This window comes from Leptonychotes weddellii, chromosome 11 (genome assembly GCF_054177405.1).
Source record: "Leptonychotes weddellii isolate Sample4059 chromosome 11, ASM5417740v2, whole genome shotgun sequence".
Classification (NCBI taxonomy): Eukaryota; Metazoa; Chordata; class Mammalia; order Carnivora; family Phocidae; genus Leptonychotes; species Leptonychotes weddellii.
The window spans coordinates 5,324,193-5,339,717 of NC_138379.1; the positions used below are offsets into that span (position 1 = coordinate 5,324,193).

Genomic DNA, 15,525 nt, shown 5'->3' on the forward strand with positions numbered 1-15,525 from the left:
GGAGCAGGTTGGAAGAAGATATTCTGGTCATAAACCCAGCTTTGTCCTCAGCAGGCTCTGGCTTCCTGCCCTGCCTTTCCTCTGTCTGATGCTATAACTTTTCTGGTTCCCCCTGGATTTGGGGACAGTGTTTCTTTCCACATCTAGAGAAATTATTGTAACTTCCTTTTTCTAACAGCAATAAAGAGGTGTCCTAGGCCCCAGTGTGGTGTGAGTGCTCGGTACCTAATGGCAAAGGGGGGTGGTAGGGACTCCTGGAGGGTTGAGGTTGGGCAGCTGGTCCTGCCCAGGAGCCTGAGGACCCAGCTTCTGCTTCAGGAACTGAAAAGAGATGGAGAAAATCTCATGGATCGGTCTTTATTCAGAAGGACGTGGCTGGCCATTCTCTGAGGCCCTTGCTCCAAGAGATGGATGGGATCAGCCAGAGGGAGCTCCCTCTCTCCGACTCATGTAGAGAACCGTAGGGATTGAGGTCAGAGGTCACTCTCCCCGTAGAGGGCACTGGAGAAGGCCACATAGTCCAGGGCTCCACCTGGAGCCCCGGAGCCCTTGTAGGGTGTCATACGACGGATGCAGTACTCGGCCTGCTCAGCGGGGAGTTCCCGCCGCAGCTCTTCGGGAGTGATGTAGTTCTGGGGGAGAAAAGGTTGTTGAGGACCCACAGATCCTGTTCCCTGTCCCAGCCCGCCAGCCCCCTCCACCACCTGGGACTCACCTTATCTCCTGCCAGGATCTTGAAGGAGGCCACAACTTGCTCAGCTGTGTCGGTCTCAGCTGTCTCTCGGGTCATGAAATCGATGAAGGCCTGGAAGGTCACGACGCCGGCTGCGTTGGGGTCCACCATGGTCATAATGCGAGCAAACTCCACCTCTCCCTGCAGGGATAGAGGCCGGGCACCGTGCCCATCGTGGGTGCTAAAGCCAGAAGGCTCCTCATGTCCCCTCCTAGGGACTGTCCAGCTTTGGCTTGACAACCCGGGTTACAAAGTGCTCTCTTTCCTCCATAGACTGCCTCAGCCTTAGCTCTGGCTTTACGGGGAGTCCTTTCTATTAAGCTGAAGCCTGCATCCTGCCCCTGGCGATGCCCCCTATTGCCCTTTGACCCTGATCTTTTTCTCTGGAACTCTCTGTAGTGCAGTTTCTCTGGGTAAAAATGTTGCAAGCTCAGGCTTTCAAGTCACATACAACCAAGTCCCAATCCTAGCTGTGTTCTTGAGCAAGTTAATTTTTTTTTTTTAAAGATTTTTATTTATTTATTTATTTGAGAGAGAGAGAATGAGAGACAGAGAGCATGAGAGGGAGGAGGGTCAGAGGGAGAAGCAGACTCCCTGCCGAGCAGGGAGCCCGATGTGGGACTCGATCCAGGGACTCCAGGATCATGACCTGAGCCGAAGGCAGTCGCTTAACCAACTGAGCCACCCAGGCACCCATTGAGCAAGTTAATTTACCTCTCTGAGCCTTTGATAGCCCCTACGTGAAATGGGGTCATTCTGCCTAGCCCCAGTGGGCGTGATGAGGGGGAAATGAAATGCATGTGAAGGTGGGAGGGATACAGTAGGTGATCACGATGTAGGGGAGGGGCACTGATGGGACTCCTGCAGTGCAGTTGGGGGCACTCACCAGGTCATAGCCCATGGAGATGAGGCAAGCCCGGAAGTCGTCAGGCTCCATCATCCCGTTCCGCTTCTGTGGCGCATGAGTAGATATCAGACTTGGTCATCCAACCCCACCAGCCCCCAGGTCCACCACCCCACAGAGCTGGGCCCCTGCTGACCCGGTCAAAGTGGTTGAAGGATGCCCGGAACTCGTTGAGCTGCTCCTGGCTCAGGCCCTTGGCATCTCGGGTCAGTACCTGGTTCTCCACCTCATTGATAGTGCGGGCAATGGAGGTGAGCACCTGCTCCCAGCCTACACGGATGTGCTGGAGAACGGGGGGCAAGCCAAGTCAGTGGGCGGCCGGTGCCTGGCCCCTCGTTCTAGCCTCACTCCCAGTCCATGTGTGACCCTGGGCAGGTCTTCCACCCTGTTGGGCGTTAGTGTCTGCCAGCAGCCCTTCCTGCCTTGACGTTTGATGACTTACTGTGTATTAAGTGTTGATCACCCAGTTGTGGCCAGTCCTGGCCTGGCTTCAGACTGCTACGTGACTCTGGATGGGTCACTTTCCCTCATCTGATCTCAGTGTGCCCGTGGGCGCATTGGGGGACCTGGCCAAGCTGAACCGGGGCCCCTCCTGGGGCAGACGTGCCGGGTCCAGCCATGGCTGCCCCGGGCTTCCCCAGCCAGTGCCGCCTCCCCGCCCCTTCTAAGCAGGTGCCTCTCACCTCCATGCTGTAGACTGTGTGCTTGTTGTCGAACACCAGGCTCTCCTGCAGCAGCTGGTGGTCACCCTCCAGCCGGTCAATGTTGCTCTTATAGTTGATGATGTTCTGCTCCTGTTGCCGCAGCCCAGCCATCTGTTCTTCCAGAGAGCCGGCCGTCCCTGTGGCTAGGCGGCCCACCTCCTGTCGGGGGGCCCAGGCAGGATGAGAGCTCCCAGCTCCCTGTGGCCCTGGCCCTGGCCTCGCTCCCCCAGATGGGCCCCACCATCCGAGCCGTACCTCCACCTTCCCCTGGATCCAGGGCCCAATGGCATTGGCTTGAGCCGCAAACTGTCGCCGGAGCCTCTCGTTGAGCTGCTGCCGGGCAAGTTCTTCCTGCAGTGTCTGGTCACGGCTGGGCACCAGCTTTCGGACCTGGGAGGAAGGGTGCTTATGCCTGGGGCAGCTCTGGGAGCCAGAAGATGGCTTTGAGGGGACATGGGCTCCAACCCGTAGCAGAGCCCCGGCTACTCTGAGCCAAGAGGTCTGGGCTTACGTGGACAAGCTCTTGGGCAAGTCACACGACCTCTCTAGGCTTGTTTCCTCGTCTGTGAAATGGGGCCGGTAACTTACTGTAGTGGTTTTATAAAGATGTCCACACCCCAGGCTTAACTCCACTTCACATCGGGCCCGACAGGAAAATGCTGCTGTTAAGGCCATTTTGCAGCAGAGGCCATGACAGGCAGGGTGACATATCCAGTGCCCCACAAAGGCTGTGACAGACCCCAGATCCGAAGGTGGACTGGAGTCTCCATAGCTTGGGACACGTGAGGTTCCGGGGTGGTTAGAAAGCACAGGAGTGGGTGAGAAGCAAGGAGAGGTCACAGGCACCACTGACCATGTCCCACTTGGTGTTGATGTCCTGTGGTGTGAGGCTGATGTAGGGATTGGTGGAGCTGGGCCGCAGTCCGTATGTTTGGCAGATCTTCTGGATCTCACCCTGGATTCCCAGGATGGCTCCTCGCTCTCGGTCAGCCTCTGGCAACGTAGCCTTGAATTGCTCATGTGCAGTCAGCAGGCTCTGGGAGCGACAGGCAGGACCCATGAGCAGCACCCTCCACTTCCCACGGGCAACGGCAAGGGCAACAGTGTGCTGCAGGCCACCCAGTGGGTCTGCTGCAGGCCTCCTGTTTGCCAGCCCAGCATTTGGGAACTGCGGTTTCCCAACCCCATTCCCCAGGAACCCAAAGAAAGGGCTGATGGGGTTCTAGGCCCGCTTCCCTGTCCCCCCCCAGCCCCCCTCCCCACTTGGAACTCCCACATCCACCTGGGTCTCCTCCACCGAGTGCACCAGCCACACATCTTGCAGGTCCTCCACGGCCCCATCCAGCCAGTTGTTGAAGGGTGCTGCCCGCCGGGCAAACTCCAGCTGCAGCTGGTCGATGGTCTCCAGGAGCTTCTCCATCCGCTAGGGGCCACGGGGATGGCGAGTCAGCAGCCTGCCCAACGGGCCCCTCACCAGCCTCTGGTCTCCAGCCCCCAGCTCCCTGGCCCCCAAACCCACCTCCAGCGCGTCCCTCCTCTTCTGGGTCAGTGTGCCCAGGTTGTCCCACTGGTCACAGATGGCCTGGCAGCGGCTATTCACTGAGGCTGCCTCATGGTAGTCCAGCTCACTGGGGGCGAGGAAGGGGATGACAAGGGGGTCAGACCACAGCCTAGATTTCCTCCTGTCTGCCTTCCTGGGACTGGAAGCTGTGCCCCAGATGGTGAAGGCGCAAGGCAGCCAGGGCAGGTGTGGGTGAAGCAAGGCATTCCTGGGGGGTGGAGGTGGGGGTTCCAGTACATTCCTTGGGTAGGGGGAGCCTGCGGGTCCTCAGCTCCAGTCCTCTGGGGAGCTTCGATAGGGAGGGGGAGTGGGATTGTGTGAGAAGGGGCGGGTTTACAGGAGGAGGTGGGGAAGCCAAGGCTGATGGGGAGATTTTGAGCTAGCAGGCCAGGGCCTGAAGCTGAAGGGGGTGGCCAGGTTAGGGGTAGGTCACGGGGGTGGGGCAGCCCGAACATGGGTAGGGGAGAGTGTGGACCCCGCGATGGGGACAGGGTTACTGGAGGAGGGACGGAGCAAGTGGTGAGGGGGAAAGATGTGGAGGGAGAACTGGGGAGAACGAAGTTTGCGGAGGGCAGTGGGGAGCAGGGCGGGCGAGGGGAGAAGCCAGGTAGGGTAGTTGTCCCCCGGGGGGCGGGACCAGCAGCGGGCCACGCCTACTTGAGCTCCTGGGCCAGCGCGGCGATGTGCTCCACGCGGTCCTGGTGCGCCGCCAGGTCGCTCTCAAAGGCTTCGTGGCGCCGCAGCAACGTCCGCACCTCCTGCAGGGAGGCCGACTGGTAGTCGTGCTGGCTCAGCATATCCTCCTTCCCTACTCGGAGAGAGGCCCGGCTCAGGTCACCCACCGGCGGCCGCGGCGGGAGCTGGGGTTCGAGCTGAGCTGGGTGACCTTGCGGAGTCCTCCCTCATCTGTGAAATGCAGGTGATTACACCTGCTCAGCCTATCCTCAGGGTCTGTTCTGCGATGCCAGACTGATAAAGTTAAGTGAAACTCCTGTTCTGGGCATGGCCTGTAAATGGCTTCAGCGTCCCTGATCCTGCACGTCTCAGGGTGGCCCTGGTACAGTTTGGGTCTTACTGGATCGCAAACTACCTCCCAACGACTCTGAGCCCAGTGAGCCCCCGACCTGGTTTCCTTAGCTCACCAGTTTCCCCAGAGCCTGGCACAGTGCCTGGCACTTGGGAGACCTTCTAGGAATATTTGTTGGATGAATGAATGATGAATGTAAAAGTGCTTTGAGAATGAATTACATTACACAAATAAAACCATAATAATAATCGCAGCCCCTACTATTTATTGAATGCCTCTGCATTTTGCAGAGACGCTAACAGGCTTAAAGATCCAGAAACCTCCTCAGAGTCCCATAAATAGCTGTATATTTAAGGAATTCTTGTTATATCAAACCATTGTTATCCTTCATGCCCATAATCCATTATTAACGTTTGTTCATTATTTTTAGGCAGGGCTCATTTATTTGTAGGATTAAAATCCCTGATAGAATACAGAATGAATGTTTTCATACAGAGTGATATATCTGACTCATGCAGTTTTCTGCCATCAATATGCTCTGAGTCCAACATGAGTGCTGTTAAGGTTGGGGACTCACCTGCCACAGGTACAAATAAAATGCTACATGACCAATTAATCAGAGCTGACCTACAGAAGGCCAGAGCCAGGAGACAGGGGCCGGAGTTTACAGATGAAGAAACTGGGGCCCAGAGAGGAGCAGTGACGGCTGCATAGCAAGTCAGGGTGGTTCTAGAAAGCAGGTCCCCACCTTCCCAGCAGAACACCTACTCCTGTGCATTTTGCCAGGACCCCCACCACCATCATACCAGTCTCCACCCACCCCAGGACAGACTCAAGCCCCATGAGGTGTACCTACCCCGGGTCCAGGCTTCATGCAAGGAGGCCTTCTGTTGGAATTTCTCCGCCAGGTGCTGGAGCCTCTGCAGGCGCCGGATCTCCGAGAGCAGCCAGTCCTCATAGCCCTTCTCCACTTGCTCCAGCCCACGCCATGCGTTGGCGATGTCCTGTGGGGCCGGCAGAGGCACCTTCCATCATGGTTCGCCCATTGTACAGGTGGGGACACAGAGCCCCATGTCACCCGGAGGATGTGGGCAGAGGGGGGTGGTCACCCCCTCCCTGGCCTGGCTCACCGAGACGAGCTTGCCCTCGGAGGGCATGAAGGCGGGCCGGTGGCTCAGCCGCAGCTTGGTCTGCAGCGTATTGAAATTGATCTCCAGCTGGCACTTCTCCTGCACTCGGGGCGGCTTGTGCAGGCGCCGGTAGTCCCGAAAGTCCTCCAGCTTGCGCTGCATGGCACTCATGCTGGGCTCGCCCACACGGTTCTCCAGCCATGGTATGGTGCGGCGGATCCATTCCAGCAGCTGCCAAGGCCAGGCAGGTGCAGCGCAGAGAGTTCTGAGCTGGCCTGCTCACCCCGCCCACCCCTCGCCACCCACACCCAGGCTGTGGCCAGAAGGCCAGGCCTCAAGCAGAATGGGGGGTCCCCACTAATCAGGGAAGGAGTCAGATGGTCAATGTCTGAGCCTGGTCAGGAAGCAATATAGGCTGGCACAGAGCAAAGGGCCAGGAGATTGCCTAAATATGGGTGAACAGATAAAGGGACGAGGGAGCGCATGAATGAATGAGTTCAGGAATGAATGAATGAGTGAATCCATGAATGACCATGAGCTTGGATAGGCAGAAGGGGCAGGAGATGTGAAGATTGCAGGAGGAGGCAGGAGCAGGCCAAGGCCACTCTGAGGTGAGGGAGGCTCCACAGGCCCAGGCCTGGGCTGGCCAGGGTTGGGAGAGCACAGGTACAGGAAGGGGAGGGACTTCTTTGGCCTCAGACTCACCTCACTGGCAAGCTTCTCGTACTCCTGCATCAGCTTCTCATTCTCCTGGTTCACGGCCAGCACCTTGCAGATCCTATTGGCGGCCGTCTCTGCCTGTTGTGGGAGTTGGAAAAGATGGGCACTAGAATAAGCCGCTGCAGACACCCCAACCCAGCCTTCCTCTGTAAAGCCCTTAAAACCTGGGTCCATGCAAATAGGGCAGCACATCTTTTTAGATGAGGAGGGAGCTTCCAGGCCAGAAGCCTCTGCTCCTAAGTTCCCCAGAGACTGAGTATAGGCAGATGGGACAGTGGCACTCCCACCCATGTGGGACCCAGCACCTCCAAATGTTGGGATGCTACCACGGTTGGGCCCCTCGGTCCACACGCCCAGCCCAGGCAGCAGCAGCAGCAGGGAACGGGGGTGGGTGGGGGCTTACCTGCTCAGCCCCAGCAAAGGCATGGTAGAAGCAGGAAACGTAGGTCATGATGGCCTTCTCATCAGGCTTTGGGGTGTTCACGATGTCTAGGGGACAGCAGTGAGGTATTTATTGGCCAAAGCCAGGCTTGGAGAATGGCCTCACACCCCTAACCAGGCAGAGAGCTCCCTCGAGACGGGAGGGGTGGAGACATCTAGTCACAGCCAGAGATGCCAGCTACCCCAAACCCAGCGTCTGCCTCTTCCCTGAAGCCCTCTCTGATCACCCCAGGGCCCAGGAACATGTTCTCTATGGGGTGAGAAAAGCGCGAGGGAGTGGGTGAGTGAGCAGACGCTGCAGCCCCTGAGAAGCACCAGCCCACACTGCCTGGTGTCTCTAACCATCCCATCACTAATCAGGGAAGGGGTCCATCTGTCTGTCTTTTCCCCAAGTTCTCATCCATTGATGCCCACACATCTAGGGCACCAGACACAGTAGGTGCTCAGAAAACGTTTGCTGCCTCAGTTGACTAAAGCCTTGCTTGGGCAGAAGGACAAGAGGCAGGACCTGCCCCTAAGGAGCTCCCATGCTCCCAGGTGACCCACATAACTGAGATATGAGGCAGAGGGTGGTGCCATAAGGGAAAAGGCAGGAGATGCTGCTTCCACTGGTTGGACAGGGGCAGGGGAGCAGGATAGAGGGCTCCTGGAGGGGGGGCCTGGGACAGGAAGGATTTTTACTAGAGGGTAGGTGGAGGGGGAGAGCATTCCAGGAGGAGGGAAGAGCAGGGGCAAAGAGGTGAAGGCTGTACCATGCCTCTGGTCAGTAAGTGGAGTCCTCGCTTCCTCTCACCTTCTGCATCCAGCATCCTAGGGATGTCCAAGTATTTCTCTGACACCTCGAAAGCAGTGTTTAGGTTGCCAATGGGGTCATCCTTAGGTGGGAGGGAGCAGGGAGAGGTGAAATGTCGGCCGCGGGCAGAGGTTGGGGAGTCGGGGCTGGGGGCAGCAGAGGCCTACCTTGCGCAGTTTGGCATAGTCGATGAGGTCGGGGCGGTGTCGGTGGATGAGAGCACAGAGGGCCAGGCCATCCTTCCAGCTGGACCGGGAGAAGGGCAGTCAGGCCTGGATTCAAGCTGAGGCTGTGTCCCACCCTCACTCCAGGAGCATCCCCATCAGGACAGCCTCATCAGTAAAATGCAGTCGTCTAAACTCCTTGGCTTGGCATCGGAGGCCCTTCATTACCAGATCTAGACCGTCTCCTCCAAGCGCATCATGATTCCTTCCCATACCCTGTGCTTGGGCCACACCAGTATCTGGATGTTTTTGGCAGCCAGGTTTTCGCTCACAAAGTTCTCTCTGGCTGGAATGCCCTTCCAGGGATGTCTCCAATGCGCGCCCACTCAGGGATCCTCCCTCCCCCTCCCGGATTCAGTTCCACGTGGGCGGAGTCCTCCTAATCTCCGCCACAGTTCCAGGAGCCTGGCTGTGCGGGGCCCTTTCGCGGGGCGCGCGGCAGGGAGAGCCCCGCGGAGGCGCGCGCGCACGTGCACGCGCACATGCCGGCTGCGGACAGACCTGGTGTGGAAGTTCTGCACGTTGACGTTGCGGTATGGTGCTGTTTTCCGCTGGCACCACAGAAGCAAGCCTTCCTTGGCGGAGGTTTCTGGGTGGGGATGTGGGGAAGTGTCGGCTGGGGAGGGGTCTGGGCCAGCCCTCTCCCCCCGACCAGCTTCCCCGCCACTCACCCTCCACAGAGATGTCCTGGATGGCGAAGCGGAGGATGATGGTCCAGATCATGCCCAGCGTCATCTTCAGGTTCCCGTCGACAATCTCTGTAGGGTGAGGAAAGGGGACAGGTTCCATCTGGCATTCAAGGCCCGTGCTGCCCCAGCTGCCTCCCTCCCCTGCTCCATTCCTTGGCCCTTGACCCCCATGCCAGAGCTCGTAGTCATTGTTCAATCATGGAACACCTGCTACTCCCGGGTCCTGAGCCAGCACTTAGGGCACATTTGCCCCTTAACAGTCCCTCCTATGAGGCATGGACAGTTAACCCCACAGTTGAGAAGACAGGCTCCCCGAAGTGGCTTGCTGACGTCAGGACGGCCCTCCCCCAGCCCCAGGGCCTCCCCCTGCCACCCCCTCACCTTCAGCACCGATGGACACCAGCTTAACCCCCTTGCTGGCAATGAAGTCCAGGGCCTTGTTGACATTGGCGATTTTGTGGAAGCGCATCTTGCCTTTGTCTGGCCTGGGCAGCCTCTCTCCTGGGTGTAAAAGGAGGGGTCAGGGGTCAAAGGTCACAAGAAGAAGCTGAAGACATTGTCCTCAAACTTCCCCCTCCCCCACCACATCCCCTCCAGGTTCTCTCCTGTTTCCCCAGCTCCCTGGATTCCCCTAGGTCCTGGGGTCCCCATGCCTTGATTTGCACTCCTCACCTGAAATGACCTCCAAGAGCAACATGAGCTTGAGGCCATTGCGGAAATCCTCCTCCATGTTTTCAATCTGGGTGCCAGCCTTGCGCAGGTGTGAGTTGCACCAGGCAGTGAAGGTCTGGGGGCAGAGACAGCACTGAGACCCTAGCCCTGGGTCTGGGGACATCGGGGTAGGTCTCGGAGCCCCCGCCCCAGAGTCAAGTCCTGGCTCAGCCACTGACTTGCTGTGCATCCAGGACCCAGTCCCTTTTCTCCCTGAACTTTCGTTCTCCTGGAAAAGGACACGTGGGCTCTAGGGTCCGCACAGTCCCAGTTTAGACTTGGGGTATGCCAGCTTTGGCCCGTCTCAAGCACTGGAGGGGGTTTTAGAAAATTGTAAAGCATATGCTCCAAAGCGTGGGGACCCTCTGACACACAAGGGCCAATGCAGGGTGATAACTGCCCTTCTAAGGCCTGCAAAATTCTGGACCAAAGCCTACCCAGTTCTGAGGGTCTTGCCTGAGGGATTGTGCACCTGTATTACTGTCCTCTCAGCCCCACTGACCGCCCAGGGCTGTTGTGAATGGGCCTCCAAGTAGAACGCGAGGGTACAAGAGCTTTGCAAGTCATGGAGGACCAGCTGGGCACAAGGACCAGCCTGACCCAGTTCCTGGAGGTGACTGCCTTCCCCTCTCCCTAGAGGCAGCCTCAGCCTCAGCCTCCATCGGGGACGGGAGGGCTGCTATGCAGCTCTGTCTCTATTGGGGGTGGGGGTGACCTGAAGCCTGATAGTACATTTCCACCAACGTTCGAAGCCCTCAAGCCCCGCGTTCTGCCATCATCTGTAGGGTCCTTGGTAGGGTCTATACTTGGGCTCCAAGCCCAGCTGAGATGCTCACTCACTGTGACCTGGAGTATGCCCTTTGCCCTTTCTTGGGCTCAGTCTCCCCATTTGCATAATTAACTGGCCAGACTTCATGATGTCCCAAGGTCCTTCTTCCTCCAATCTGGTAGGATTCTAGAGTTCAGAGCATTCCCCCCACCACAAAGCAATTAATCCTGGGAGATGACCCTGGAAGTTATTTGGAATTATTTCCCTCACCCAGCTTCCCTTCCTGAGACCAGCTTTTCAGCTGCCCTAGAAGCTGGACATGAAAGATGATGCTTTAAATATGTGAGGGACTGTCATTGCTGAGGAAAGGGAGTGAGCTTCCTATCACTGGAGGTGTATAAGCGAGTGCTGAACACTACTCGATGGGTACCTAAGCACAGGAGAAGGTAGTTGGATTCTCCGTAGTTCCCTCCAGCCCTAGAGTCTGAGATGCTCTGGGTCTAGATAAAGCAGGGGGAAAGGCGGGACTGGGTGGGGCTTCCATGGTGGAGGAAAGGGCATCCTTCCATTTGACAAACACGACTTAATAAGATGTAGTCCCTGCCCTATAGGAGCTCGCAGTCAATCAAAGGGTCATGTTGGTCTGAGAAGTGCTGGAAGAGACTAGTGTCAGGGAGAAGAGGGATTCAGATCAGGTGGGGGACCTCTTGGGGAAAGCTAATATTTGATGTGAGCTGCAACGGAAAAGCAGGAGTTATTCGGACAGAGAAGGGCAGGCAAGGGCATTTTGCAGCCACACAGGCAAATGCTCAGCAGTGAGAAACAGCTGCCAGGTCTGTGGGGTTACAGTTATCTGGGTGCCACTGGAATGAAGCTGGGGGTGTTGGGGTATAAGTGGTGAGAGGCAGGCCGGAGGGGCAGCAGGGGCCAGGTCATGCACGATCTTGGGTGCTAAGCCAAGGAGTTTCAACTTGATCCTGAGGGCAACAGGGCATCAGGGAAGATTTTGGGCAGAGGGAGGTGGGCAGAACCATGTTTTAGAAATCTCTTTCTGGTGGCAGAGTGGAGGCAAATGGCTTGGCAGAGCAGGAGGGAGAAGTGAGAAGGTGACGACTGGGATGGGGTGAAGGGGTAGGGGGGAGAGGCGGGGAGGAAGGGTGTCAGGAAGGGTCAGAGCGATGGGATAGAAACACTCTTCCTTGCTGAAGTATAAGCTTCCTAAGGCAGAGGACTTATTTTGTTTCCTGCTGAAGTCCTGACACCTAACACAGTGCCTGGCCCCGAGTAGGAGCTCCCTAAGAAATACTGAATGAATGTTTTGGGATGAGGTTGAATGAAGAGGACTCAGGCATCAGGCAGGAGCTGGAGGGAGACACCAGGGGGAAGGGCAGGTGTAGGGCGGGGCTAAGCTGAGTACAGAGATGCTCAGGCTGGAGGAGAAAGAAACTCTGGAATGGCCAACTTCCAGGGATGCTGATTAATTTACAGAGCATCTACGGTTGTGCAGCCGTTGAATGAATGGATGAAGTGGGTGGCTGTAGGTTGGGTTGGAAGGGTATTCCTGATATTTTGTTAAATGATGCAGGCAAGTTACAGACTAGTGTGTGTCTCATGAAGGGCATGTGGACCTGGATCTGAGGGAAACCTGGTGGGTGCCAAGCAGATGGCAGCTGGAGCCAGGGGCAGGGATGACATCACTGGGAGACTGCCAGACCCAAGGACCGCAGCCCTGCTTGGAGACAGGTGCAGGAGGAACCAGAGGGGAAGCATGTCACCCGGGGCACTCCAGCCTAGTCAGCTGAGCCTCCCGGACTCTGGGGTCATCTCCTGTCATCTAACCCAGTAGAAGTGCTCTGATTCTAAATCCTGGGATTCTCAGATCCTGCAAATTCCACTGAGCACTCCTGTTCCCTGCCCTTTCCTGGAGACACACACTGTTGGCAAATGCTCAGCAGGGTCCAATGACTTCACGGCGTCCTCCCTCCCCCTGGCCTGCCACTCCCCAAAGTCTCCTCACTCCAGCCCGGATCATTTTCTCTTTTGGGAACCCAGGTGTCCTGCCCCCTCCACTTGGGAAAGTCTGGGAGTGAAAATAGATCAGGGAGGGGGCCCCAGTGCCCTACAAGGCTGGGCCTGGGCAGCAGCTGCCCATGTGCCCCACTCCAGCTTCCCCAAGCCGCTGCCTCAGCACAAAGTGTCCATCTGGCCGGAGAGTCAGGTTACTGTGTAAGGGGACCCAGGCTCCCCTCCTCCTTGACCTTGTGGCCTTTTCAGCAGACTTAGGGCCCCTGGGTTGGGGGGGTATCTTGGGAAGGAGTGGGGGTGGGGCAAGCAAGGGGCAAAGACCCTCAGGTTGTGGGGGGGGGGTCCTGTTTTCTGACAATATATGATTTGGGTCCTATCTCTGCCCCTTTCTGGGCCTCAGTTTCCTCATTTGACAATTGGGATGGAGTGGCAATGAATCCCGGGGTGGAGAGAATAGAGAGGAGAGAGTGGGGAGGGGTCTGGGATGGTTCTCTCCTCCCCCACACTCCCAAGTCCACTAGGTGCCGGCTGCAAGTCCTCAGGGTGGGGTCTAAGATATTTAACTAGAGAGTCAGGGGCCTGGGGAGAAAGATTATTTTCCCGACACCCCCCAAACTTGGATCTCCTGGGCTTCACCCAACCCCTTTTCGCCAGCAGAAGTGGGACAGTGGGCCCAGGGTAATGAACTCCCGGGGGGTGGGACCCCAGAAACTCTCCTTGTTATCCTAAACCCCTCATGAGGGCTCCCAGCCCTCTCTTCCAGCTCTGGGAGACAGCAGAGGACTGATGGGCCGAGCTCGGGCTAGGGAGTGGCACTCTGGGTCTAGACGGACTCTGCCCCCGACTCGCTGAGTTGCCAAGGACAAATCGCCCGGATTCTCAGGCCTCAGTTTTGCCATCTGGAAATGGGTGAGCACTCACTTTCCGCTGCTGCTTCTCCCAGGCCGGGTCGAGCAGTAGGTCGCGGTCCCAGTCCTCCTCCTGTTCCATGTACTCGCCGCCCCCGCTGCCGCCCACGAAGGGCCCCTCCCCGACCCCCAGACCCTCGGGCTGCATCACCATCATCATCTTGCTCGGGCTCCTGGCTCCGCTCCGCTCGGCGCTCTCCGGAACACCGGGGCCGCGTTAAGTAGCGCCCGGCCCAGTCCCGGATCGAATTCGCGCTAAATATGGGGGAGGAGGGTGGGGCCGGATGAGGGCGAGGGCGCTCGGGTCGGGACCAGGCAAGAGGTTGCCCTGGGACCAGAGGACTGCAGGATTTGGGGGCGCTGGGGTGGATCCCAAGGCGGAGATTCGGGGTTCCCGTTCTGGCTCCGCCTCTTGGGCGCTGTGTGACCGTGAGAAAGCCATGGCCCTCTCTGTTTCCTCACGTGTGCAACGGAGATAACGATAATAGTAGACTGTAGACCGCTCTAGAAGCTGTCCCTTAGGCCTCCTCCTGACCCTCTCCTGGTGCCGCGCAGGTGGGAAACAGAGAGCCCTATCCCCATTTCACAGTCAGACACACCGAGGCGCCGACCTGTTTGAATGTTTTCTGGGGTGATGGAGACACTCGAGCATGGGGAGGGGTTCCAGGCCAGCTGGATGAGGCGATGCAGGGCTATTAATATCGGGGCGGCTGGGGGCTGAGGGGGAATGTGCTGAGCCGGGAAACCCCGACGCCACCGAAGACTGCAACTCAATCCTCCAAACCCGCCAGCGCGACCAGAGGGCGGGGCTTCTGCGGGGGCGGGGCTCCGCGGCTGGGCGTGGCTATAACGTACTGCCCTACCCGGCTCTAGCGCCAACGGGATTCCAAGCTTCTCCGTGGCTCATGCGGCCGTCCAATCACATGCCTGCATCTGCCGGCAGCTCCCGGTGACTCGAAACTCCCTTCGGAGCTTCTATTGGTCGTAGCAGGCATCCGTCTGCCACTATCCCCGCCCCAATACGGAAGCGGAGGGGTACGCGGGATCCGACAGCCGGTGGGTCCAGGCCATGGGGCAGCTCTGGGCGGTGGGGAGCGCGGAGGGGACGCCCGCGCGGCTGCCTCTCGTGCTCACTGCGCTGTGGGCCGCGGCTGTGGGCCTGGAGCTGGCCTATGTGCTGGTTCTGGGTCCCGGGCCGCCCCCGCTGGGACCCCTGGCTCGGGCCTTGCACCTAGTGCTGGCCGCCTTCCAGCTGCTCAACCTGCTGGGCAACGTGGGGCTCTTCCTGCGCTCGGACCCCAGCATCCGGGGCGTGATGCTGGCCGGCCGCGGTCTGGGCCAGGGCTGGGCGTGAGTGGGGCGCGGGATCTGGGGGCTGGCGCGGGGCTGGGGGGGAAAGCAGGAGCCTTGGACAGGGGGAGGTGCCCTAGAACCAGAAGATATTAGAACCAGATTACAATAGGATCCGCTTGTTAGAGCCAGAACACTCTTTTACAGCCTGGGATGGTAGATCCAGAAGAAATATCATTCATTCACTTACAAATATTTAATGAGCACCTACTATGTGCAAGGTACTGTTCCGGCCACTGAAGGTTCAATAAAATAGATTCCTGACCTCCTGGAGCTGATTTCAGTGGGGGAGGAGGCAGATGATAAGCTACAGGCATAATAAATAAGGAAATTATATAGAGTGTTAGAAGATGGTGGTATGGAAACAAAAAGTAGAGCAGGGTAAAGGGTGTGCAGGTTGCAGTTTTAAATAGGGTAGTCAAGGTAGGCATTTGAGCAAAGACTTTAAGGATGTGGGGGAGTTAGCCATGTGGGAATCTGGCGGAGAGTGTTCCAGGTAGAGGGGACGACAGTGCAAAGACTGAGGCAGTTATGTGCCTTGCATGTTCAGGAACAGCAAGAAGGCCAGTGTGGCTGGTGTGGAGTGAGAAAGGGAGGGGAGGGAGGGTAGAGATAGAAAGACCTTGTGGGACATTGAAGGTTTAGCTTTTTACTGGCAGTGAGATGGACAGCCATTGTAGGGTTTTGACTTAGATTTTTTTTTTTTTAAATTTTATTTATTTGAGAGAGAGAGGGCATGAGAAGGGGGGAGGGTCAGAGGGAGAGGCAGGCTTCCCGCTGAGCAGGGAGGCGGACATGGGACTCAATCCTGGGACTCCAGGATCATGACCCGAGCC

General features: G+C 57.7%; 2 protein-coding genes across 2 annotated transcripts in view; one reads left to right on the forward strand and one right to left on the reverse strand.

The window, feature by feature from the left end:
- Nucleotides 1–341: 341 nt before the first annotated feature.
- ACTN3 (actinin alpha 3) lies at nucleotides 342–13,526 on the reverse strand. The gene is made up of 21 exons (XM_081797726.1): nucleotides 13,353–13,526; nucleotides 9,599–9,713; nucleotides 9,308–9,427; nucleotides 8,909–8,995; nucleotides 8,739–8,826; nucleotides 8,181–8,259; nucleotides 8,014–8,095; nucleotides 7,183–7,268; nucleotides 6,765–6,857; nucleotides 6,060–6,290; nucleotides 5,786–5,933; nucleotides 4,560–4,710; nucleotides 3,861–3,969; nucleotides 3,624–3,764; nucleotides 3,195–3,377; nucleotides 2,597–2,731; nucleotides 2,321–2,500; nucleotides 1,774–1,920; nucleotides 1,620–1,685; nucleotides 716–874; nucleotides 342–632 (listed from the first exon to the last, which is right to left on the reverse strand). Exons 1-21 carry the CDS (start codon nucleotides 13,497–13,499, stop codon nucleotides 474–476), a joined length of 2,706 nt encoding a protein of 901 aa, XP_081653852.1. The 5' UTR covers nucleotides 13,500–13,526; the 3' UTR covers nucleotides 342–473.
- An 830-nt stretch (nucleotides 13,527–14,356) lies between these two features.
- ZDHHC24 (zDHHC palmitoyltransferase 24) overlaps nucleotides 14,357–15,525 on the forward strand; it is a 6,351-nt gene continuing 5,182 nt past the window's right edge. The window contains exon 1 of the mRNA XM_081797727.1: nucleotides 14,357–14,689. Coding sequence (XP_081653853.1) covers nucleotides 14,409–14,689 — 281 coding nt within the window. The 5' untranslated portion in view covers nucleotides 14,357–14,408. The remainder of the gene's footprint in view (nucleotides 14,690–15,525) is intronic.

Coding starts and splice junctions, on each gene's coding strand:
- ACTN3 (XM_081797726.1), bottom strand. CDS start 13,499: ATGATGATGGTGATGCAGCCCGAGGGTCTGGGGGTCGGGGAGGGGCCC. Junction 3,378..3,623: donor ACTCGGTGGAGGAGACCCAG/GTGGATGTGGGA, acceptor TGTCGCTCCCAG/AGCCTGCTGACTGCACATGA. Junction 633..715: donor AGATCCTGGCAGGAGATAAG/GTGAGTCCCAGG, acceptor TTTCTCCCCCAG/AACTACATCACTCCCGAAGA.